General features: G+C 42.5%; 1 protein-coding gene across 1 annotated transcript in view; it reads left to right on the forward strand.

Moving 5' to 3' along the window:
- efl1 (elongation factor like GTPase 1) overlaps window positions 1-27,061 on the forward strand; it is a 275,829-nt gene that overhangs the window by 148,308 nt on the left and 100,460 nt on the right. Inside the window, exon 15 of the mRNA XM_050041090.1 lies at window positions 13,965-14,096. Coding sequence (XP_049897047.1) covers window positions 13,965-14,096 — 132 coding nt within the window. The remainder of the gene's footprint in view (window positions 1-13,964; window positions 14,097-27,061) is intronic.

A 27,061-nucleotide genomic window follows, 5' to 3' on the forward strand; every position in this document is an offset into this window, starting at 1 on the left:
GGATTATGTTTTCCATAAAAATAATGCAGAGATGTCGTTAACATATGTGGCAAGTCACAAAATGTTAATGTTTCAGTAAAAATGTTCAGTAACAACATATTTTATTTGTGTCACATCAAAATATTTGATTTTACAATACAGTCTGCTCGCAACAACTACAGCATTAGGAAACATTAAAAAAAACTATGCTTATGTCAGGGGAAGATTGTGGTTTTGATAAAATGTTGATAATCATGTTGTGCCTGGTGCTTCATATAACGGCAGACTTTGTCTGTATTAAAACAAGACCACAATCTCTACCTAACCTTAACCAAAGTGCTTTTATTGCCAAAACCTACCACAGACATCAATAAGGATGCCAAAACTCCAGTCTCTGGTGTCACAGTTTGTGCTCCGTACTCCAACCACCTTCCTGTCACTCCGGTGTATACATTCATGCCAGACATGCATAGATATCATCATTCACTCATCAAAACATTGTCTCAGAACATAGTCCAGGTAGTGATCATATTTGCCACCCCAAGGTAATTGGGAAGCCCATGTAGGCCCATTTAAGCCCATTTATCAACATAGTTTCTAGGAGACATTGTTGATAGGTTACATCAATCTATGAAACTACTATGCAGGTGCATAATCCCAAATACACTGCTCACAAAAAAAATAAGGGAACACTTAAATCGCATATCAGATCTTGATGAAAGAATAATTCAGGTTAAAAATCTTTACTGGTGTACATTGCACAGTTTGTTGAGAACAAAATCCATTGAGCTGGATTCAAAATCACATGAAAATCTTGTGTGAATTTTATCATGGCAATTCATAATGTAATTCAGTAGTGTGTGTGTTGTTGGCCAAACACAAATATCCCCTGCCCAGCTTAACAAGTCCTCAAAAAAGCATATAAAGTTGTCAGTGTCCTCTGTGATTAGTTGAACCTAATGTAATCAGAAATGTGTTTTAAATTGTGTGTACACAAAGCAAACAGGCAGCTTGGTTTTACTCTGAAGCCATTAGACCCGTGAACCACCGCAGCACAAGAAGTCGTCAGTTTATCTTGAAAAGGCTGACATTTAAAGCCACAGTGTGTAGGAATTTCTCCCATCTAACGTTGAACTCATATATTGCATTCAAACGGATAGCGCACTCTAGTGCCTCACTGTTTCAAATGCGTATTGCAACAACGGTAGCCGCTCTGTACCAAAAAGCTATGATAACATTGATGAAACCATGTCATCTGATACTTCATGGAGTATTCATTTAGGCTCCTACACAGACACACACGATGAGAGTTGACAAACCCCCTCCTCACCATGCTGGCTGTGTTTACAACGTTGGACTGTTGGGGAACGTGTAAATCGAAACGAATCAATCACGTCTTGTCTTTTGACAACTGACAAGTGGCTCAACCTCACACACCTCATCCCTCTCCTCGCAACACAGCGCCACTGTTAGCTGTTAGCACTGTTGATTGCATTACCTCTCTCCTGCAGCAGCTCCTTCCAGCTGGGAAAGGCTAGCCCAATGTTGACCCTCGTTTTATGAATTCGCTGGTCTCGTTGCCTTTTTGATTCCCTTTTGAGCTTTCTTGGTGACAAGGATTCTGTCTCCCGAGATGGTGCATATGCATGATCCTGCATTATGCTGAAAGAGTGGGACTTTGTTTCAAATTTTCTGGGGTAGTAGCGAAGCGCCTCTTGCTCCTCTCCTTCGGCTTCTCAGTCACACAGCACTGGCCTGGCTCTCAATGAAAACGCCGAAGGCGGGGCTGTATGTCCCTTGTTGGCGGATGTATTCTCAAGATGGCACACGTACATGATGAGACACTGGTCGCAATGTATATGTAAATGAGAATTTCGGAGCTTACGGACATACTTAGATATGCCGATGGAGGTAAATACGCATGTGCTAGGACACACTTTTGACTGCAAAATTTGTCTCCAAGAACAACTGAAATTGTTACACATAGTGCCTTCAAACTTCTTTTACAATGATGTTGGCTCTTGTTTGACAACTGTGGATTGGCTGCTGCCTAACCCTTGTGTATTTAAACCACACTGCTCAACAAAACAAAGGGAACACTTAAATCACACATCAGATCTTGATGAATGAATTATTCAAGTTGAAAATCTTTACTGATGTACACTGTATATTTTTTGAGAACAAAATGACCAACGGTCAGTGAAAACCAAAATCATCAAAGTCACACTGAAAATCAGAGTAAAAAATTAAATCACAGGCTGATCCAACTTATGTAGTTTTATCACGGCAACTCATAATGTGACTCAGTAGTGTGTGTGGCCCCCATGTGCCTGTATGCACTCCCGACAACGTCTGGGCATGCTCCTGATGAGTCGGTGGATGGTGTTTTAAGGGATCTCCTCCCAGACCTGGATCAGGGCATCAGTGAGCTCCTGGACAGTCAATGGCAGTATTTGGCAGTGTCGGATGCACCGATACATAACGTCCCATAGGTGCCCAGTTGGATTTAGTTCAGGGGAACAAGAGGGCCAGTCAATGGCATTAATGCCTGTCATCCATGAACTGCCTACACACTGTGGCCACATGAGGCCGGGCATTGTCCTAAACCGGGAGAAACCCAGGGCCCACCGCACCAGCGTAAGATCTGACAATCACTCTGAGGATTTCATCCCGGTACCTAACAGCAGTCAGGGTACCATTGGCTATGACATGGAGGTCTGTGTGACCCTCCAAGGATATACCTCCTCAGACCATCACTGACCCACTGCTAAACCAGTCATGCTGGGTGATGTTACAGTCAACATAACATTCACCATGGTGTCTCCAGACTTTTTCATGCTTGTCACATGTGCTTAGTGTGAGCCTGATCTCATCTTTGAAGAGAATGGGGCACCAATGGCTGAACTGCCAGTTCTGGTGTTCTCTGGTGGATGCCAATCAAGCTGCGTGGTTCTGGGCTATAAGCACAGGTCCTACTAGAGGATGTCCGGCCCTCTGTTTCTGACAGTTTGGTCAGAAACATGCTCACTAGTAGCCTGCTACAAAGGAGCAGATACCAGTCCTGCTGCTGGGTTGATGCCCATCTATGGCCCTGTCCAGCTTTCCTTGTGTAATGGCCGGTCTCCGGTATCTCCTCCATGCTCTTGAGACTGTGTTGGGAGACACAGCAAACCGACTTATGACCGCAAGTATGGATGTGCCATCCTGGAGGAGCTGGACTGCCTGTACAACTTCATGCTACCAGTAGTGACAAGGACACTAACAGAACACAAAACTAGAGAAGAATCAGTCAGGAAGGATAAGGACAGAGCAACTGTCTGTGGCCACCTCATGCAAAACCATTCCCTTTTTGGGGGTTGTATTGCTTTTGCCTCTCCATTGCACCTGTTGTCACTTTCATTTGCACCAAAGCAGGTGAAACTGATTTACAACCACTTGTGCTTCCCAAATGGACAGATTGATATCACTGAAGTTTAACTGACTTGGTGTTATACTAAGACCAAGTAAGACTAAGTGTTCCTCTATTTTTTTGAGCATTGTACATAAAATGGACCATACACATCACCACATTCAATAGATGTGTATGTAGCGTTCACTGTACTAGTCGTACTTTGTGCCAAAGTTCATTTTAACAAGCAATAGTAAACAGAACAGCTGTACTCACTGCTCAGGTGCATGCCAGTTTTCAGTCCATTGTGAATCCTCACTGTGCACAAATCTCTGATATACAAGTTGAATACTTGTATGTCTACATAAGTAAAAGGCTGTTTCAGTTGCAGTCTTCACGTGTTAAATTTAAAGCAATGTGTAAAGGTTGTTGTTGATGAACACATCTCAGGTGTTAGGCTGGGGAGTGATGATCAGTTGCCTTTTTAGATCATCAGAGACCATTCTGAAGTTATTTGATTATAATGGTCGTAATGTTCAGATGTTAAAACAGTTTCAGAGGTATTGATGAAACTGTTACCCCTTTTTGACAGTCAGGAGCTGGCTTGACCTGGCTTGGTTTAGCTTAGGCCGTCAGCCCAGCCCAGCAGGGACTTGCATTTCCATTACAACAGGGCAACCCACTTGAGGGTGTGTTATTAACTGATGAGGGCTTGTCTTGAGTTTTGTCATTTAAAAGCAACAGACTGATTTGTGGCTAAAATCCCTCAATTTTTGCTGCATGTGTTTTTCCATCACACAGCAGGGCAGGTAGAAGAAGTTTATTGTAGGACTGTGTTATTAGACTGTATTAGTTTTAGCTAGATGTACCTAATAGATTGGTGTCAGTTTCATGAAAAAAAGAACATCAGTAAATTGGTGCAAACCCAATATTCAAGCCCAGAAAATATTAAGAAATGATACCCTGGCCCAGCCTGAACCCAGCAGGCCAGGTCAGGCACGGCACATAGACCGTGTAAACAATGGACGTAGCTACTGTGACGTCACCCGTTGGTTTGTTGGTAGGTTTGACTTTAGAAGCCTTCAGTTCTGCATTTCGGCTGTCACTATCTTGGTCTTTTGGTGCCAGAAATGACCATATTTGGATGAGAGGGTAGAGCTGTGGAGGAAGGAGGGGTGGATCTGACTCACAGACTGTGGTGATGCCTCACAGACAGCCAGTCAATCAAGCAGGCCCGCCCTTAAATATGCATAACTTTGGGCCTTGATAAAATGTAAACAGGTGAGTTATAAAAAACAAACAAACAAACAAAAAAAACACACCCTGTACAGTTGGAATAAATGTTGAAATTAGCTATAGAAACCAAAACTGTTTTTTGTACCAGGCTATAAACATGTTTATTTCTGCTGTAAAGCTGGACATTTTAACGGACTGACTGTTTTTGAGCCAGCTTCAAGTGGTCATTTGATGAACTGCAGTTTTTGGTTATTCTGCATTAGCTTAATTTTTCAGTCTCCAAGGTTGCTGCTTGGTCAGGCCTGCTCGGGCAGAGAATCAAAGCTCTGACACAGATTACAAGAGCAGTGGCACACTTTGTACCACTGTATTTTCCTGTATGAGAGTGACAAAATTGAAACACCAGGGAATGTAAATCTATTGCTCTTCTTGTACAGAGCTGTGAAAAGAAGAATAGAAATACACTGAGGTCTGTAAATAAACAAGCCTCTGCCTACAGCACTCAGATTTAGCTGGAGATGTGAGAGGAGCTTATCTGCACCAGTGTGGAGCTGCGTGGTGTTTATATATATGTATATATATATATATATATGTATATGTATATGTATATCTATATGTATATGTATGTATATATATATATATATATATATATATACATATATGTATGTATATATATACTTTATTATTAATCCCCCTGAGGGGAAATTCAATTTTTCACTCTTTTTGTCATTAACACACAGGTCTGAAAGACACACACATGCACAAACAGGACCTATACATGCACAAAGTGGAGAGATGTCAGAGTGGTTGGGGGGGTTCAGTGCCTTGCTCAGGGGCGCCTTGGCAGTGCCCAGGAGGTGAGCTGGCGCCTCTCCTGCCACCAGTTCACATTCCATATTTGGTCCAGACGGGAACTCAAACAGGCGACCCTCTGGTTCCTAAACTAGGATTTAATTGGATTTCTGATTGATTTGATTCAATATCGATTTGATTAGGGATATTTCAGTTACAATACCATTTTTTGCTAGAATGTGAAAGAGATTCTCAGAGAACCAATACTGTAAATATTACGAGGAATTATTTTTTTTTAAAAAGGGGGGAAAAATCAGAACAGAATTAAAACTGAATATTGTATAACTAAATGTTGTTTGTAGAGCAGCAACAGTAATATTAAAACAGCAAAGTCACAATGAAGACTCAGTATCTCACTGGAAACAAATCTAAAATGTCAATAAGATAAGTCATATTCCTGACATCACAATACTGAGTGAAGCTGAGAAAGAATAAAAAGCAAAGACATCAGTCAGTATCAGTCCTCCTGTCCTCTCTGCTCCTCCCTTTGCTGCTGAGGAGATTCACTGCCTGCAGGTCACATTACCTCTGGTGTTTTTTAACATATGTGGTAAACTAAGCTAAACTGTTTAACATAAACAGTTGTTGTTGCAGTTTGTTAGTAACAATTTGCTATTAGCTGAAAAGCGCTCTGTGCTAGTTTATAACATAATATTAATGGTGGTGGATGAGAGACTGTGGACAGAGCAGATTAAAAATATAGCTTTTCTATATGTTTGCATGATGCTAAGCAGATGAATTGATAAAGTATTGAATTTTTCCTCATGGAGGTTTTATTGCACTCACAGTAACAAGCATAGTTGTCATCAGCTCAAGTTATTTTCATTTCTCTGTCTCCACTGTTCCAGCTCAACTCTGTGTTTGTGTGCATAAAAGTGGCACAGCAGCCCCGACGCACAGAGTGCAGGAGGAGAGGCTGCTGCCACATGATAATAAATTACACCAAAATGTAAAAAAGTAAGCTAACAGTAACAGATAAAAGAACCAATAATTTTGGAGCTTCGTTAAAAATTTAGCGCCGGGGCCCGTTTATTACGGGCGTTTCCACGCTGTCAACTGTCAGGGTGCTACACTGCTCTCACGGTTGATTTTTTTTCTTTCGTTCCATCAGCATTACGTTATTAATATTTAGATCGTCAATGTGAATCGATGCACAATTGTCCGCGTCCACATCATGATGCATCTGAGTGTTGATAGCTTCCTTCAACCCAAGAAGCAAGTCCTATTAGCGATACTGGATTAGGCAGGCGGGACTTGTAATGGAGAGCAAGATCTGTTAACCATTTAATGTACCAAATACATTAACACTGACAAACAACAGTATTATTGCTAGGGACAATTCAGTATTTGCGGGATATTGGTAGGTATATGTTCCTGCCACCCTGACCCAATTCTACACCCTTGATAACACTTAAAGCAACCCTTACCTTTCTTGCATTTCACACAGCACTTAGAAAAAATTTGAACATCCACAACTCCCCCCTCCTCCATTACGTCCTCATTACATCTATGATAGACGTAGGCATTGGCATGGTAACGTTACATACACGGAAGAGGAGGGCAAGTGTAACGTTACAAATGCAACCCCGGAGTTTTAAAACTGAACCGGAGTCAGTGATGACTGATGGGTTTTAGAATAAGGTTACAGTGCTAACGTTAGATAGTAGCGCGTTACTAGTAAGTGGAAATGCACAAGGAAGATAACGTTAATATTTCAGAGGCTACGCTACAGTAGTCTAACGTTAGCCATTAGCAACTGGGTGCTGTGTTGTCATATATAACATTATGAACTGAACTGACCTTCTTTGTCATTTTTATGCGCAGCACAAAAAACGAACAGACATATCGCATACCCCAAGCAAAAAGAAACAAAACATTTAAAAACAATTTGTGCAACATATAAGAAAGACACATCACAGTACCATGAATTGTTTGTGTATACACCACGGAGCTTAACAGCTGATGCAGCCTCCCTGTCTGCTCTGTGTAGCGTTAGCCTCCTTAGCTCAACACCGGCGTCTTATATGTTACCATTCATCCATGTCTCAGTGAACACAAGGACGCAACAGTCCCTCACTCCTCAGTTAGTGGATCTCCGTTGTCGGATGTAATCCATTTCGTGTCCAGCGAACGGACGTTCGTCAGAAGGCTGCTGGGAACAGCTGGTTTGACGGGGTTAGCTGTTAGCATAGAGCTAACCCCTCCGCGCTCCCCCGGCTCCTGCGTCCTGTCACAGCGCTGCCGGCATCTTCCCTTCGGGACAGCTCCAGGCGAAACCATGGTCATCTCAGGTTACTAGTTTATATCCACAAGCGTCCCTGTTACTAGTTTATATCCACAAGCCTCTCTGTTTCTAGCATGTTGTCTCACAGACTCAGGGGTGGAGGGTGTGGGGGGGGATGTTACGCGAGCGGTTACGTCAGTCGGAGGCCTCCACGTGGGGAAGACAGACAGGACAGGAGAAAACTCTGACCAATCATTGCATTCGGTCCAAATGCAATGATTGGTCGGAGTTTTCTTAGAACCATATGAGAATGGTATAATGATGGGTTTTCATCTCTGGTGGAATTCACTTACATTTTAGTGTGCCATCAGCTTATTAGTAGCATTTTCACCTAAACAAAGAAAAATGTAAAATTTCCAGAAAGGTAAGGGTTGCTTTAAGTTAATAGCTAAGTTTGAAGTCATTCAACAAAACAATATCAACTCAATGTCCACTTGGGGCGGCAGTAGCTCAGTCCATAGGGACTTGGGTTGGGAACCGGAGGGTCACCTGTTCAAGTCCCCGTCCGGACCAAAATATGGAGCGTGGACTGGTAGCTGGAGAGGTGCCAGTTCACCTCCTGGGCACTGCCGAGGTGCTCCTGAGCAAGGCACCGAACCCCCCAACCGCTCTGAGCGCCTGTCATGGGCAGCCCACTCTGACATCTCTCCACTTAGTGCATGTATAGGTCCTGTTTGTGCATGTGTGTGTTCGGACCTGTGTGTAATTGACAAACAGAGTGAAAAAATTGAATTTCCCCTTGGGGATTAATAAAGTATATAAAATTAAAAAAATTAAATTAATTAAAATTAGCTTTATCTGGAGCTTTTAACTGTATCACATAGTCTGTAGCACTGAATGGAGTTTGGATTTGTTGACTTCAGTATTTCATAGTTTTTCAGTGGATACATTGTTGATTTGCAAATATCCTTAACTACAGTGTCACTGGACACATAAAAGCACTTGCCCATAAAAATCAAGCGGCTAATTTTTGTTCAGTTTATTTCATCATATCCGAACTTGATAAAGAATGATGACCTGGGCATGTCTCAAGTCGCCTCTCCGTCAGCTCTGCATGTGTTGGTGCTTTTTGTGGTTGGCTTTAGGCGTTAGTGGTGTGTGGCTGCGAGTTCAACTCACCTGTCTGAAAACTCTTCCCCCTGCTGACTTCCTTTAGCTAGCTAGCTGCTAGCTACCCAGGTCAAAGTTTTTAAATGAAAACATCAAGGAAAAGATGGAGAAGCATGGGCACCAACTGAATGAGCATCCGGCTAACAATTGCACAGAAATAAACTGCCACATGAGTTTCTAAAGGGATATCAGAACAGTAACACCCTTTGATTCACCAAGACTTGGCGAAATCCTGGCCAGCACCATTCAAACAGGTGACTGTTATGCTGATCTGACAGAGCAGAGGACTCAGTCGAGAGAAGGTGGTGAGGAATGTGCTTTACAGTAAATAGGGACTGGTGTGATGGTGGGAATGTGAGCTGCTGTCCTGTTCCTGCCGTGGGACACTGCTATACACTGTTCAGCGGTGGCTGCAGTGCAGCGCTACCTGTGTTTGGGAGGAGTGACCATACAGCCGTCTTATTGAGGTCGGGATGCGTTAAAAGATAAATTATTCCACAACTCTCCTCTCCTGTGGTATCATCATTCTGTTGCGGTCCGGAGGCAGACACCGTCTCCACATCTAAAACTAGACTGAAGACTTTCCTCTTTGATAAAGCTTATAGTTAGGGCTGGCTCAGGCTTGCCTTGTACCAGCCCCTAGTTAGGCTGACTTAGGCCTAGTCTGCCGGGGGACCTCCTATAATACATCGGGCACCTTCTCTCCTTCTCTCTCTCTCTCTCTCTCTCTCTCTCTCTCTCTCTCTCGCTCTCGTCCTGTTACTGCATCTTGCTAACTCGGCCATACTGCATGTCACTAACTCGGCTTCTTCTCCGGAGCCTTTGTGCTCCACTATCTCGCAGGTTAACTTATATTGCAGCGGTGCATGGATAGTGTGACGTGTGTGGTTGTGCTGCTGTCGTGGTCCTGCTAGATGCCTCCTGCTGCTGCTGTTATCATTAGTCATAGTTCTACTGTTATTATACACATATGATTATTGTCACATACATATACTATCAGATATTAATATTTACTTTCAACATATTGTACCACAATAGCCAGAATCATAATTATAATATTATTACTTTCAGTAATGTTGTTGTAAGCTTTGTGTGCCACAATTGTGATTTGTGATATTGGGCTTTATAAATAAAATTGGTTGAATTGATTGATTGAACCAGAAACCATGGATTATTAGAACCATCTGGAAACATGGACAATTATAAAGCAGAAGCCAAGAATGTAAGAAGACGCAAAAAGGACTAAATAAGTTAGAGTTAAATAAGCTGATGGGATCACATTTCACTGGAGCTTACCTTGTATTATTTAATGTAATAAATAAATTATTTATTGATTGATGGTTAGGCTGTGTTTCAGGCAAAAAATTGAGGACCTCTTTAATTCAATATATTAAACAATATAATCATGCTATTTTCAACAACTTGTTGTTTTGGATTACCCATATAAAGTGTTATTGTCCCGTTTCAGTCACATGCCAAAGCACAGTGCCCAGGCAATGGTTTGCACTACTTTGTTAATCAGACCAGATCTAGGTTGCATCCCATGACAATTATGAACATGCCAGCAGTTGGGCAGCAAGACATGGGAACTTTTCTTGGGTCTTGAGGAGCTGCAGCATTTGTAAATGGACTGCAGTGTTTCTAGCTCCAACTTTTAGTACCAGATCTCTGTGCTAGGTACCCCAACAGAGGGGTGACCAAAAATGGGGATGGTTAGGAATAGTTCCATTGGTACCATCCACAACTTTTCACAATGGAAATAAAAAAAATGTGTACCAAACTGAACTTAACCTTACAAGACTGCATGGTAAAAACAGGGCTAAATAGCCCCTTGAAGAACCATTTAATTTTTACCAATTGTCAGTCAGTAAAAAATTGATAAACTTCAAAGACCACACCTACAGTACACTTTGTAGAGACATATTGCACCTTGTCTTGCTTTCAGAACAGCATGTATTTGCCTAAGCTTTGATTCTGCAATATGTTGGATGTTTTGTGCAGGCATATTGCACAGTACAGAGATGGTTGTGTAAGTGCAGTAGTAGTAATTGTGCAGTAGTAGTTGTAGTAGCCACTGAAGCAATGAAAGCTAACATGTTTATGACTGAGTCAGTTATCCTATGATGCAGGGGCATGTTTAGGTTCTGGCTTTTTGGCTTTAGCCACAGGTCTTTTTTTTTTGGTCAATGTCAAAATATAAAAATATAAATACACACAGTGTTGCCAACTTGGGGATTTTCTCACTGAACTTGGCAACTTTTCAAACCCCCTTAGCAAATTAGCAATTTGCTGCTGCTCAGAGTAAAGTCAGTCAGCAGATAGCAGCACAGCCTCTCTCTCTCTCTCTCCTGTGAGCTCCGCAGATTTCCATAGCCGTGGTCCGTGAGCCAAGCCCAGCTGTCCTCCCAACAAAGTGACGTTAAGGCCAAAATACACCGATGCCAAATTGGGCACCTTAAAGCAACTGCCACTATTATTTTCTCTGTACAAACCTCACACCGGCAGCAGCTGAATTTACAGGAGGGAACAAATAATTAAGAATGTGTCACTGACAGTATTTCACCTAGTTTATAAAGTTTCCCCTAACAATTTTCAGTACTTTTTTAAGGGAGTCTGGTACTTAATGTTGTTGCCAAAACACAACATCAGATGCAGAGTAATACTGATCTGACCGAATGTTCTCTGTCAGAAATCATGTTGCATACGTTATGGTGTAGCTCCAAAATTAACTACAACAGCAACTTACTTATTCATTTTTCTATTGTTGAAAACTCAGGGCCGAATTCACAAAAGGATTGTGTGGCTTTTGCGGCCGCTAAACCGGTGAAAATGGAGCAAACAGATACCGTCTAATTCACAAAGCACGCGCAGAGGGTGAAATGCTCCACTAACTGCGCTGCCAAGCAGATTGCGTCTCGGTGCTCTGGTGTTATTTGCACGTATTTAAATGAGGTAATATGCATATATTTGACGCAAAAATTGTCCCTTTCTATGGAAATGAGCCTCATTGATAAACAACGTCTAATTCACTAACACCAGCGCTAATAGCCACACACAGTTTGAGTGAAGTAAATAACGTCTTTAGAAAGCTGGTGCAAACTGGGCGCTCCTCTGTGGAAGCCTCTCGCCCAGACTAAAGCTGGTGCAAACTGGGCGCTCCTCTGTGGAAGCCTCTCGCCCAGACTATCCAGTGATCGTGGCAGCAGTGATCGTCTGTTAAATCAGTCTGTAAATAATATTTTGACATTATTATTATAATCATTATTACTTTAATGGCATCCGAAGATATTGATGCGTTGAACAGGTGACAGTCTTCACTTCTGTCACGCACTTCAAAAGCAACTTTCAATAATTTATTTTACAAAATGGGGGAAACAAACGTGAACAAAAACGGTTCCATAATTCATATTAAATTCAAAAGATAATGAAAAAACAGCTACAAGTGAGAGGGAATAGTGATAAAGTGGTCAAACTTGGTCAAATCCACAGCCTCAACCCATCCGACACTGTTAGACTGACTCACCAGCAGACATCACTACGTGAGGGTATACAGTATTCAGTACTTTCCCAAACAAAGTCTGCCATTGTTCTGCCACGGTGTTCTTGGCGCAAAACCAGCATTTATACTTTGCCATGTGGCTAATTGCAATCAGGGGCAAACTGCACTCAGCTGCCAAACGTTGTGGGCGTGTTTGCGCTGGTATATCATTAGCGCAATATCCTTTGTGAATAGGACGTTAAGACGGAGCAAACTGCGGGTGCAAGTGAAGTGCAATTCAAGGTGCTATCAGCGGCCGCAGTTCATTCTTTGTGAATTCGGCCCTCAGTGTGCAAAAACCCTTTCTTAAAATAGAGGGACAGAGAGAGACAGACCAGCAGCAGCAATTGATGAAGAGTTGAACAGTGAGTTTGTCTAATCATCACAGAACTTGCAGGATATGTGGGGTGCCACCAGTTCCAAACAAATGCTTTTGCATTTTGCACAGTTTTGCCATAAATTAATGACAGTTTGTCCAAACATTACCGAACTCTGTAGATATTTTTCACATTTCAGACTGCATGGAGCCTTAAATCATTCTCTTCTTGTGAGGGCCCCCAGATCAGAACATCATCCATATGGCAGACTGTGCCCTCCAACCCCTCGGTAACCTCTGTTGTCATCTGGTTCTGAAAATGTTCAGGTGCAGAAGCTATCCCAAACGGCAGCCGATTGAAATGATAACGGCTAAAAGGTGTGATTAAGGTTGTTATCCTGGCGGACTCCACTGCTAGCGGGATTTGCCACAAGCCCTTGTTGCAGTCAAGCTTGCTGAAGATACATGCACCAGCTAATGAACCAAGAGTCTGTTCAACAGAGGGGAGTATATACTTTTCCCTCCGTACTGACTCATTGAGCTTGGTGAGGTCGACACATGTATTTTTAACTAAGCCATTACAGCATGTCCCCAAAATGTTTCTGCAATTGACCAAAAATAAGTAAAAGTGTTATCAAAGAAGAATGTGTTACAGTAAAGATTTGGATATATAACTTAATAAGCATCTGTCCGATCATCATAAAACCTCTAGGGTATCTTTAATGTTGTAAACTGTCAAAGGTCTTGATTCTACCCAGCTTCCAAGTTTTAAAGGCCCATGCTGGCCTGAAGCCTGGAATTGCTGCTTGAGGCTATATTATTGGATTTTAATTATTGATTCATTAATGTTTTCATTACTTTAATGTTGCAGCTGATAAAGGTGGAACTCATTTTAATGACTTTATTTACTGTTGGGTCATTTAATCTATTAAAATACATCATCATTTATTAGTTGATTATATTTCGTATTAATAATCTGAATCTATAAATTCAAATAAAACTTTCCTGGGGGAGGATCCCCCAGACTCTTCTACAGAAGTGAGGGCTAAGCCCTGAAGGTGCACAATCTCTAGCCCGCTAAAATGATGGCATAAAAAAATAAATAAATAAAAACATAGATAAATAAAATAAAAATTGACTCTTCCATTTGTTTTGCTCTTTGATCTTTATATATTTGTTCCTATCACTGGTCATACCCTAAACTTACTATAATGTTGGTTATTGTTATGTATTGATGTTTTTCTCCTCTTTCTCCTATCAGGTATCGCAGGTCTGGAGGAATGTGTTTTGAAATCAGCCACTCTGTCAACTTCCCCTGCCTGCCCTCCCTTCACCCCTCTCAACTTTGAAGCTACACCCATTGTACGGGTTGCCATAGAACCCAAACATCCAAGTAAGTCTTGTAAGATGCATGCACAGCAAGTTAGCGCATGAATTTGACCTTTTTTACATTTTTTATTACTAGGACTGTCTAGTGTAGATGCAGTAATTGTGATGCGATTAAGGTTTAAGCACAAATCGCAAATTGCATTAATTGTGTGCTGTTATTTTGTCCCTTCATCGTAACATCACTTCACACAGGTGCATTGATGAAAATAATGGTGATGCCCCTGACCTTTTGTGTAGCTGACTCATTTTTCAAAATTCATTGGTGGCCCACTTTGGAAGTGAAAAGTGACAGAAATTAAATGAAAAAAATTAGATCTAGGTGCTTTTTTAAAACATTTCTATACATGGGATACTCAAGCTCCCATGCTCAAACTTCAATGGGAAAATACAGTTGGCCTCTTATAGTATAACACCCAACTTACTAATGGTGTAAATTATAACCAACACAAAAATGATAATAACTAGAATAAATCACCATGTAGCAAAAAGTGACATTTGTATTTTGGAACTTGAAACAGTAAACTTCAAACTACAAACCATCGACCCTCACTTGAGACAGAACCAAAATGGCGTCAGAGAGGGGTGAGCCACTGTTACCTGTCGTGTTATCGGAGTATCTCTTTACACGTGTCTTTAATTAGCAGCAACGTGAGGCACACAGTACAGTCTGAATACCAACAACCCAGAATTCCCTTCGGCACGTAAAGCCACCCTATTCACGTAAACACTTACTCCACATCTCCCCTTTTGAGTATGCCAAAACATCAGTAACTTTAGTGTGTTTTACCTGTTATGAACATAGCCATAAACTCAAAACTTTTTTTCTTTTCCCTGCAAATAAACAAACATTAACATTTCTCAGGCAACAAGACTATCTGAGGTATTCTCACATCATAGGAACTTTAGCATTGTTTTGTTTATGTTTTTTTTCTTTAACATGTAGTCTTTTATTTAGTCCAATTAAGTCCAGTCTGGTTTCACCACTACCCTGCCACATCTGGTTTTGACTGTAGTGGAATCTGGACTTGGTTTACGTGTTGGCTGTTTTGGGGAAGACACCACTGTGTGTGATGGTACTGCTGTATGAGTGTCTTGTGTGCTCTCAGGATTGTCCAGAGGAATAAGGTGATGACGGTTCCTGCGAACAGTACCATGAGGCACATCCACCATGTGCGAACGTGACGCTGAGTGTTCACCCACCACAGTCCGTCACTTTAGCATCCGTCACCCACACTTGTTCTCCAGGTGGGAGGCAGCTGAGCTCTTGCGCTCGGTGACGCTTATTGAAGCATTTTTGATCCGCACTCCTCCTCTCTTTCTCCTTTGAGATGACAACTGTGCTGTCTGGGAGTGCAGGGTTCAGCAGGGATGGGAGGGTCGGCACAGTGGAACGAAGCTGGTGTCCCATCAACAGTTGAGCTGGACTGAATCCGTTTTGGAGTGGAGTGACACGATATGCCAGCAAAGCAAGGTAAGGATCTCTGGCCTTATTGAGCAGGTTTTTTACAGTTTGTACCGCCCGTTCAGCCTCACAGTTGCTTTTTGGGTATCGTGGACTGCTGGTCACATGCCTAAATCCATATGCTGCAGCAAAGGCTGAAATGTTACTCCTTGAGAATTGTGGCCCGTTGTCAGCCATTGAAGTCTCAGGCACTCCATGGTGTGCAAACATGGATTTAAGGTGGACTATAATGTTGGTGGACTTTGTGTGGTTAAGGTTAGCTATTTCTACATACCTCGAGTAATAGTCCACCACCAGCAGGTACAGTTTCCCTTTCAGTGTGAACAGATACGCTCCTAACTTCCGCCATTGTCTCTTTGGGAGATCTGTTGGGATCAGTGGCTCTGTGTGGTTAGTGCGTTCTTTAATGCATGTTCCACAGTTCAAAACAAGCTCATTCAGTTGCTGGCTCAAGCCAGGCCACCACATACTCTGCCGCGCACGCTCCCTGCACTTAGCCACACCTTGATGCCCCTCATGCAGCTTACTGACGACATAATTTCTTAAGCCTGCAGGAATGACAAGTCTTGTCTCCTTTATCAGGAGGCCCTGCACACAAGCTGGACTCCGGCCATCCATCCTGGCACATTTTCATGACCTTGGAGCACACCCTGTCTATTTTGAGATGTTTTCTGAGATTGTCCAGGTAGGAAGCCCTCGTTGGCAGGTTTTCCATGATCCTGTCCACATATATATTTGTGCTCTCCGTGAGCTCTTTGTCTGCAGCCGATGAGTCTATCGGCAGTGGTGCGCAGGACGGTGTATCTGCTGTCCAAAGGTTCTTTCCAGGGACATGGGAGATCGTGTAGGCGTATCTCATGAGTCTCATCCGGAAACGCTGTATCCGTGGGGGTAGGGTGTCAAAAACTTGGGCCCCCAGGAGACTCAACAGAGGTTTGTGGTCAAACCCAGTTCAAAGTGTTGGCCTATGAGAAAGTCTTGCTGAGAAAGAATCGCTAACAGGCCCATGTGAGCCCCAGGGCCTCTTTCTCCACCTGAGCATATCTCTGTTCGACTGGTGAAAGAAAGCGTGAAGCATAGGCGACAGGCCTCCATTCTTCACTTCACTTTTGCAGCAAAACCGCACCTAATCCAAAAGAGGATGCGCCTGTTGCAGGGCTTGACGCTAACTTTTTTCCCAAGGAGCACATGTGGTCCTAAGTTGAAAAATTAAGGAGCGCACAAAGAACTTTAGGGGCACAATGTAAATTGATCAAATAATGTGTTTTCCGTAATAAACGTGATGCAAATAGACATTTACAAGCAAAATTGTTTAATGAATTTGTATACAAAATGTACATAAAGGTAAAATCATCAAGTATTGCAATTTAATTTTGTCTTTAATGTTATTATCTTATATATATTATCTTTGCAATATGATTATCTTATATAATGTTATTACTTTCCTAAAACATTCTCCAGGTCCTCTGAAACTCTGCAGGACTGAAGCCTCTTTCACACAGAGCTTTCGCGGCGCCCACCGCAGGGTAGGGCGCAGAGGACAGGATTTGGGGGAGTACAGGCTCGTTCAGGAGCTACAGCTCCATGGTGACCGCTTTCGGGTCTACTTCAGGCTCTTCTCTGCTATTGGATGTGCGGTGCCGAGGTGTTGTCACAGCGCGTTGCGGTGAAATTTAAAAAATTTCATTTCGAGCGCAGGCTGGCAGCGCGCGCTGCTCAGCACACACACAATGAATGGGTTCGTCGGCGGAGGTCTGCGCTTTTCTGTGTGAAAAGGGCTTTATTTCCACCCTGCCCAGCAGCGGTACCGTGGCGAACGGTCCCTAAAGGCCTCTACACATGATCAGCTGTAAAACCGCTTTGCGCTGGCTGTCCCATTGTTTGTCTATGGAGAGGGCAGCAACGCCTGACAAAGCGGCACCGCTACCCTTGGCGTCGCGCATGATATTCATTGTGCCGACAGTGGCTTGGAAAACCGCCCATAACCGCGTCACACGGGGATGAGGGAAGAGGGAAGGCGGCTGGAGTTCCTCCAACATTAGATTATCATATTTTTTAATTGACAAAAATATAGGCTGCTTCGGCTGATTTTTTTTATGCGCACATGTGCCCCTAAATATTTTTTACAGTTCGCACACACCTATTTTTAGTCGCAAATGCGAGTGAAACGCTCGCACTGTCGAGCCCTGGCCTGCTGACACTTTGGTGTCCTTATTTGGGTCATACGGGCTAGCATGGGCGTGTGTGTTAGCTCCTCCTTCAGGCGGCTAAAGGCTTTATCCTGGTCAACTCCCCAGAACCAGTGGTTCTTCTTTAAGAGTAAGTCTCTGAGAGGTTTATCTTTCTCTGCAAGCTATGGGATTGTCCCAGCTGACTTTCACTTTCTCTGACTGCCGCTGTTTTGGCTGGATCAGATTGAACTCCTGCCTCTGAGATTATGTGGCCCAAGAATTTAACTTCTCTCCGTGACAGCTCACATTTCAGACTGCATGGAGCCTTAAATCATTCTCTTCTTGTGAGCGCCCCCAGATCAGAACATCATCCATATGGCAGACTATGCCCTCCAACCCCTTGGTAACCTCTGTTGTCATCTGGTTCTGAAAATGTTCAGGTGCAGAAGCTATCCCAAACGGCAGCCGATTGAAATGATAACGGCTAAAAGGTGTGATTAAGGTTGTTATCCTGGCGGACTCCACTGCTAGCGGGATTTGCCACAAGCCCTTGTTGCAGTCAAGCTTGCTGAAGATACGTGCACCAGTTAATGAACCAAGAGTCTGTTCAACAGAGGGGAGTATATACTTTTCCCTCGGTACTGACTCATTGAGCTTGGTGAAGTCGACACATATGCGAGGGTCAGCTGTCTTTTTAGGTACCACCACCATGCCTGAGCACCAATCAGTAGGCTCTTCCACTCTACTGATGACTCCAATCCTCTCCATGCGTTCAAGTTCTCTCTTGACTTTGGGCATTAATGGGAGGGGTACCCGTCACAGAGTCTTTAGAGAAAATGGCACCGCATTAGGCTTCAGTTTGATGTTGTAAGGCTGCCGCATTAGACCAAGGCCAATGCACAACTTTGGATATCTGCTTTTCATTGTCTCTGTGTCGATGCTGCCCACTTGAGCTACCAGCCCTAGCTCTTCACTAAGTGGTCTGCTGAGTAAAGCTGAGTGCTGCTATTGTGCCAAGGAATATGCTATCATCTTCTTCCCGTACCTCATGCACAGTTCTTGATGATGTACACACTCATTTGTGGTGTCCTTTTTTTCCGCATGAGGGACAAGTTTCATCACTAGCTGGACACTGTGTTTTTGGATGTGAGGGACTTTTCCCACATTTGAAACATTCAGACAGTCTGTTTTTCTCTGTGCGCCCTTGGCTAGGCTTATCACCTTGGTTGTGTTTCTTCTTTTTCTGAAACAGTTTGCCTTTACTCATTATTCTGTCCACTGAGCTTGTCTCTCTTTTTACTCACTGTGTCCCCGCACAGGTTGCTCTGCTGCTGTTTCACTGCTTCTGTCTGTCTTGCCATCTCAATCGCTTTTGCCAGCGTTAGATCTTTATCCAACTGCATGCGCTCCGACAGATGCAGGTCTGCTAGTCCTACTTCTAGCCTGTCTCTTACCAGCTCCTCATGTAATGCTCCGTAGTTGCAATGCTCAGCCAACGTGTATAAAGCAGTCAAAAATGAGTCCACAGTTTCATTTTCTCCTTGTTTTCACATATTAAAACGTGCTCTTTCACATATCACGTTTTTCTTAACAATGAAGAAGCTGTGAAATCCATCTCTTACTGAGGCATATTGCTTTTGCTGCACGTCGGACAAGTTCAGTCCTTTCAGCACGTCATCCGCTTCATCAACCATACAGTACACGAGGGTGTTTACCTGGTTTTCATCCGTGGTTGTGTGGAGATTACTAGCCTGCCGAAAGTGCTCAAACCTCCTGATCCATTTCTCCCATTCCAGGGGTTTTGTGAAGTCAAACGGCTCCGGTGGCTGTATGCTGAAAGTAGCACTCGGTCCGGGAGCGGGTACCTGTCTGCCTCGCGCGGCTGCGTCTCCCTCTGCTGCTCCATCCATTAGCAGCAGCTCGTTGACTTTTTTTTTTTTCTTCTCTCTCTTTTTTGACAGGCTTCTCTCAGACGCAGGTGACCTTCTCTGGATACTCTATCCCACTTCTTTTTTAAAGGTGACCTTCTCTGGATACTCTATCCCACTTCTTTTTTAAACTTTTTATTTATGAGTATTTTTTATATTGTCAGGAGTAAACAAAACACAATACAGAACGAACATATGAGGTCATGGGATGAATAGCGACTCAAGGCAAATTTAGCATCTTTACAGTGTAATGTCACACAGAGAACAGTCGTTATGAAGTGTCTGTCTCATTGGCTAAATAAATACACCATTTTTCCCACCGTTTTTTTCCCAGTTCTTTTTGGAGTCGTATGGAGTGGGTCATCTGTTCTAGGAGATGTAGGTGTTTAACAATACTAACAAAAAGGCCTGTAGTAGGACTGTTTTTTTTTGAGCCAACATTTTGTAGTGGCCTTTTTACTTGCTGCCAGCAAGATCTTCAATAGGTAAATGTCATCTTTGCACAGTCCATCAGGAATATGACCAAAATAAAGAGATGTAAAGGTTGGGCTGATACTAAAACCCAGTATATTTGAAATTATTGTTCCTACATCCATCCAGAAGGTCTGAATAGATGGACAGGTCCAAAAAACATGGGTATGATCCGCCATCGTTTCTCCACATTCCCTCCAGCAAGTTGGCTGATTACCAGTTTGTTTAGCCTTCTGTTTGGGAGTAATAAAGAACCGAATCAAGTTCTTTCAACAGAAGTCTCTCCAGGTCAGGGAACTGGTGGAGGATGACTGTGTTTTCCAGGCATTCAGCCACATGTCCGCAGATATTTCAATGTCCAGCTCCCTTTCCCATCGCTGCTTTATGTAGTCTGTGTTGTCCTTCTTCAATGATGTGATACCAAAGTATAATTTGCTTATGAGATGTTTATTACTTTCTGAGTTATATGCATTAATAAATATTTGAATAACCATTGGTGGCTCTATTGGGTTAGGACCCTTCACCTTTTTCCAGAAATAATCACGAAGCTGTAAGTACCTGTAGAAGTCTTGCCCATCTAACCCATATGTCTGACATAGATTATCAAAGCTATTAAGCTCCCAGTTTTTAACGATAGTGCATATAGAGGTGATATCAAGATAGGTCCATTGTCTGTATCTATGATCTTGCAGTGCTGGTATAAAATTGGGGTCGTATGCTGGCCATCTGAGCAGTTCAACCTCATTTTGGAGTTGGAAATGTTTGACCACTTCTACCCATACTTTCAGAGAAAGATTTACCCATTGACTCTCTGTCTGTAATAATTCCTTTTCCTTGTCTGCATGTCCAAGAATTGACTGTATTGGTGTATCTATTAAAGATAACTCTATGGTCTTCCATTTAGCAGTATAAGATGAGTTACACCAATATACAAGCGATCTCAACTGAGCAGATAAATAATAATCCCTTAAAGATGGGAGGCCCATGCCCCCCCTCTCCTCCGGCAGCTGGAGGGTAGAGAATTTGACCCTTGGTCTCTTCTTATCCCATATAAATCGTGAAATTTGCTTGTTCCATTCTCTAAATTGTTTCTGTGGAATTTCTATTGGGAGTGATAGGAAAAGGTATAATCTGGGAAGAATATTCATTTTAACCGATCTGATTCTGCTGCCAAAGTCAAGAGGGAGCAAGCCCCACCCATTGAGGTCATCATATATTTTTTTGTTAATACCATTATAGTTAATAGCAAATAGCTGCATCAGGTTGTTGGGTAAATTTACTCCCAAATACTTGACGTGGGATGAATGCCAGTTGAAGTTATACTTTGCTGTAAGTTCTTGTATGGGAGTGTAGTTAAATATCAAAACCTGGGTTTTGTGTACGTTGAGGATATATCCTGAGTATGACCCATATGTTTCCAGCATTTTCATTAATAGCAGCAGGCCTGAGGCTGGTTCCATGATTGTGACCAATACATCATCCACGTACAAGCCCACTTTATATTCCACTCCCCCTATGGAGATACCCTTTAATTCTGTCTCTTGTCTGAGTGCTTGGGCCAGAGGTTCAATGAATAAATTAAAAAGACTAGGACTAGCGGGGCACCCCTGCCTACAACCGTGTTGCAAAGTTATTGAGTTAGAAAGGCTATCATTCACCTTTATTCTTGCGGTAGGGGAGGAGTAAAGTGCCTGGACACAATGTATAAAATCTTCACTTAAGCCGAATCTGTTCATTACTAAATAGAGAAATTCCCACCCAACTGAGTCAAAAGCTTTCTCAGCATCTAAACTGAGAATGATAGAGCTAACTTTGTCCTTATTTATCTGTTCAATAATATGCAGGGCTCTTCTTATATTGTCTTGGGTTTGTCTGTTTTTCATAAATCCTGTTTGATCCTCATCTATTAGAAAAGGCATTGCAGTTTCCATCCTCTTTGTTAAGATGCTGGCATACAGTTTATAATCCGTGTTTAAAACACTGATAGGTCTGTATCCCTTACAGTCCATCCTATCCTTTCCTTCTTTGGGGATAACCGAAATAAAGGCCTCCCTCCAGGAGGGTGGGAGAGAGCCTTCTTTTAGAATGTAATTAAAGCAGGTCTCCAGTAAAGGGAGCAGGTGTTCTCTCATGGATTTGTACCATTCTGGGGGTAACCCATCAGTACCAGGTGATTTGTTAGAGTTCAGACTTGAAATAGCTATACTTATTTCCTCCAATGTTATTGGTGAGACAAGGTTATTGTTAATTTCTCTACCAAGAGTAGGGAGATCTAAGGAATTCAGGAATTCAGCAATTGTGTGTCTATTAACCTGGTCTGGTTGAGAGTATAAAGATTTATAGTATGATTCAAACGCTTTTTGTATGCCCTCCAGACTGCTGGTAGGTTTATTTGTAACAGGGTCTCTGATCTTATAGATAGTATTTTCTGCCTGTTGTTTTCTAAGCCTCCAAGCTAGCAGTTTTGTCGCTTTGGGGCCTGCCTCATAGTATCTTTGCTTCATAAACCTTATATTTTTCTCAACTTCTTCACTTAGTATTTATCTATTTCCTGCTTAACGGTTCTAATTTGGTGTATAATCGAAGGATCTTTATATACAATGTGAGCTTGTTCTAGATCTCTCAATTTTTCCTGCAGTTTAGACAGCTTTTGGGTTTTTATCTTTTTCAACATGGCCATCCTGGCTATGATCTTCCCCCTAAGAACCGTTTTAGCTGCGTCCCATAACATACTAGGGTTTATCATTATCCTGTAAATATTCGCTTAGGTCTGACACCATCGAGCTTATGAAAGCGGGATCATTCAACATGCCTGTATTTAACCTCCACAATGTTTTTCGCGGTCTACCATCTAAATGTAATGTGAAATAAACCCCCGAATGGTCTGAAATGTCCCTCTGGCCTGTTCTAGAGTTCTTTAATCTGTGTAGATCCTGGTTATACATAAATAAATAATCTATTCTTGAATAAACTCTATGTCGTGCCGAATAAAATGTATATCCTGGGTCTGAACCATGCATGAACTGCCATACATCAATCAGTCCCAGGTCATTAAGTACCTTGTTTATACGTTTTTCAATTGAACTCGTTCTAATGAAGGATTAAGAAGCATATCGAAATCTCCCGCACAGATAATCAATCAATCAATCAATTTTATTTATAAAGCCCAATATCACAAATCACAATTTGCCTCACNTGACTAATGACTAATGATGGCAGCAGCAGCAGCAGCAGGAGGCATCTGGCAGGACCACGGCAGCAGCACAACCACACACGTCACGCTGTCCAGGCACCGCTGCGATATGAGTTAAGGGTCCCGTATGTTTCCGTTGCAATTAGACCAAACACCTTTTTATAAAAAGATGTATCACTTCCTGGGGGAGCGTAAACATTGAATAGTGTCACCTCTTTTTGGTCTATTTTCCCCTTTATCAGGACAAACCTGCCCTCTCTATCACTTATTTCAGATATGAGTTCAAACCTGACTGAATTTGAGATTCTTTGCCATTTTTATATGATGAAAAGTAAGTATTTCTAAAGCCCATTTTTTTAGTTTTTCATGTTCAACACCAGAAAGATGAGTTTCCTGCCAGAATGCTATGTTTATCCTTTCCTTTTTTATTTTAGATATCATTTTACTTCTTTTGATAGGATTATTTAGCCCGTTTACATTCAAAGAGAGCATGTTGTACTTTCGAAACATTGCACCTGTAACATCCCAGACCTCAAAAAGTAAACACAGTAGGGTAAAACAAAAAACCCCAAAGAACTATAACACAGAACATTGAACTGAGCTTCCAACAAAAATGGTACCATAACGCCTTCGACAATGAGTGGGGGCTAGCCACAAGGTGGGGCCCCTCGGTTGCAGGAAAAAAAAAAAAAAGAGTCTTTTGGCTCTCTGTAGTCCGTAGGTATCAGCCTTCATTATTCGTTAAAGAAAAGAAAAAGAAAGGATTGGACACGGTTCAGTGCCAATAGTCTATTCCAGTGCGATAGAAGGAGCATGTTTGAATCCAGATTCAAAATAAAAAATTGAAAGAAAAAATACGTTATATTGTTTTTGTTTCTTATAAGAAAACGAGGAGAAAACATCTCACCGCAATTATAATCCAATAATGAGGAGTTGAGAATAAATCGCTCACTCATCTGTCATCCCCTGCCGGGCAGCTGCCGGGTCCATCCTGCGGTACTCCTGTAGCTTCTTTCGGATCTGCCGCTGGAACCGGTCCATGTCTCCACCTCGCCGGGTCTCGGTCATCTCCCACGGTAGGAGTCGGGCCAGCGATTCCTCCGATATGTCCTTGCTCCTGCTCCTGCAGGTGAGCTCACCCACGTTGAATCCTGGTTTCCGCAGATCCTCCGCTGCTTGCGCTGTCTTGTTGTACAGAACGGTGCCCGTTTCAAAGAAGACGTGCATTCTCGTTAACGGGGTCTGGAACCATATTCCATTCTCCTTAAAGGGAAATTTCGGTTTATTTCAACCTGTCTCCTATCGTCCTAATTTTGTTTCAAGTGACTAGTGACATAAAAATAATAGTTAGCATGTTAGCCGTTAGCCTAGATACAGCCGGGGCGCATAGTAGTGTCAGACCTGTTAAAACGTAAGTGAACGGGCATACTTCAAGTGCAAAGTTAGTCCACTAAATAAGCTTTTTTTTCCAAAAAGACCGCCTCATATCGTTAGGATAAATGTCAGAGAACATATAGAAAATGACATGTAAACGTGTTGTCTTACCTTACCGGTGTGGTGCCATGTTTGTTTACCATTTAGCTCTGCTTTCCAAAGCGCGGCCGAAATCTCTCCCACACGCTTCACCGGTCCTTCTATCTGACTTGTTGCGTCTTGTATTTTCCGATTGATTTCTGTTTTGAAATCTGTTTTTTGATATCGTCCTGAAAACACGAGCGGAAATCAGAAAGGTCTTTTTTCAGTTCAACCTGGAGTGCTGCCATCCCCGTAGCCACGGCATCACCCACCACTTTGCGAATCGAGTTCAAAGTTTCGCTTTCTCCGTGGCCTCCATCTTGTCCTGTTTAGGCTTCGCTGACAGCGACTTCTTTGTCGATTTCCCGTTCAAACGTGTTTCGCAACCCATATCCTCCTTTCTTGTTTTTGTCCCCGTTCATTGTTGCGTCAATGTGTATCAGTTTGAATGGATAAAAGTTCTTGAATTAGGGGAAATTTAAGGTTGGTACCGTAGCTCTGTTCTCAAGCTGTAATACCATGCAGCGCACCACCGGAAGTTCCCTCTATCCCACTTCTGACACCATGTCGTGTCATCATTTGTAACTGAGAAATTATCACACTGGAGTATCTCTTCACATGTGTCTTTAATTAGCAGCAACATGAGGCACACAGTACAGTCTGAATACCAACAGCCCAGAATTCCCTTTGGCATGTAAAGCCATCCTATTCACATAAACACTTACTCCACATTACCCAGATCTTGGCCTTGAGGACAAACATTGAGGAGTTGATAAAGAACAACCTGACAGTAGTCCTGTGTTTTGTTGACTTCAAAAAAGCATTTGATTCAATACATAGACTCGTAATGAGTGTGTCTTCAGTGTCCCTCCCAACCTAGATGGCAACAGCAAGGAGTTTGACATCCAGGCAGGGATTTTGCAAGGGGACACCCTCACCCCCTTCCTCTTCATGATAGTCCTGGACTATGCGCTCAGGCAGGCCATCAGTGGACGAGAACAGGTACTCGGCCTCACTATAACACCAACGAGGTCCAGATGACTCGCAACAGCAGTCCTAACAGACCTGGAACAACTCGACAGAGCAGGACTTTAAAGTGAGGAAGGCTCAAGCATGGAAGCCTCTGAACAGCAATGGCCAGTGTGTGAAAGTCCAACCTCTCCCAGCATACCAAGCTCAGCTTCATCTCTGTGACCATAGAGTCCGTTCTTCTATATGGATGTGAAAGCTGGACCCTGAAGCCCACCCTACGGCAGTCCCTGGATGGATGCTACACCAGAATGCATGATGGGAAATGTGGGCATCCCTACAGTAATAATATGAGAAAAACTTGTACTTGTTTTTCAAATTGTCTTCAATAAGCCATGTTTAATGTGTGTTCAGTGTGTTTTTCAATCAGTCAAACTTTGCTGCACTTCACAGAAACTCCACTGCTGTGTTTTGGAGGTGTAACTGCAGAGTGACACAGACACAACACCACACAAGTATATTATGCATGAAGGCGGCATCCTCAGGTTGGCATGTTGTAACCAGTCAACCGCTGTGAGGGTCCTAAGGACAGAGGGATGTCGTATGCTGTAAAGCCCTGTGAGGCAAACTGTGATTTGTGATATTGGGCTTTATAAATAAAATTGATTGATTGATTAATTGATTGATTGATGTCTTACTGTCATAGGGAACAACAGTTTCACACATATATGACCTGTATGAATCAAAGAAAGCAACTAAACTGTAACTCCTGAAAAGTGCAAATGCTGTTGCATTAAGTTGGGATCAATGGACATCAGTAAGTAATAAAAATTATATTACAGTAACTGCACTTTCTCATCTGGAACACTGTAATCCTTTCAAAACAAACAAACAAACAAACTATATTTGACAGAATAAGGGCTTTGAAGTTGTCTCCTACCTCTGAATCATTGTTTCAGACCACACTGTTGTAGCAGTGCAGCACTGATTTGAAAGAAATCAATCTAAAAGTCAAGATCATAAATTCATCTTTTGCGTTTATTTGATTGGAGAGGAAACTCCAGCAGAACAACATGAGAGAGGTCTGGAGTGGAATGAGGACCATCACTGGCTTCAGGACCAACAACCACAGAGGAGTTGAAGGCAGCATGGACAGGGCCAATGAACTGAATCTGTTTTTTAACAGATTTGACACTACTGGCCCTGCCCATCCCCCCCCTGACTCTTCTGCTGTCTGTCTTGGTCAACCATCTCCCACTC

This window comes from Epinephelus moara, chromosome 1 (genome assembly GCF_006386435.1).
Source record: "Epinephelus moara isolate mb chromosome 1, YSFRI_EMoa_1.0, whole genome shotgun sequence".
Taxonomy (NCBI): Eukaryota; Metazoa; Chordata; class Actinopteri; order Perciformes; family Serranidae; genus Epinephelus; species Epinephelus moara.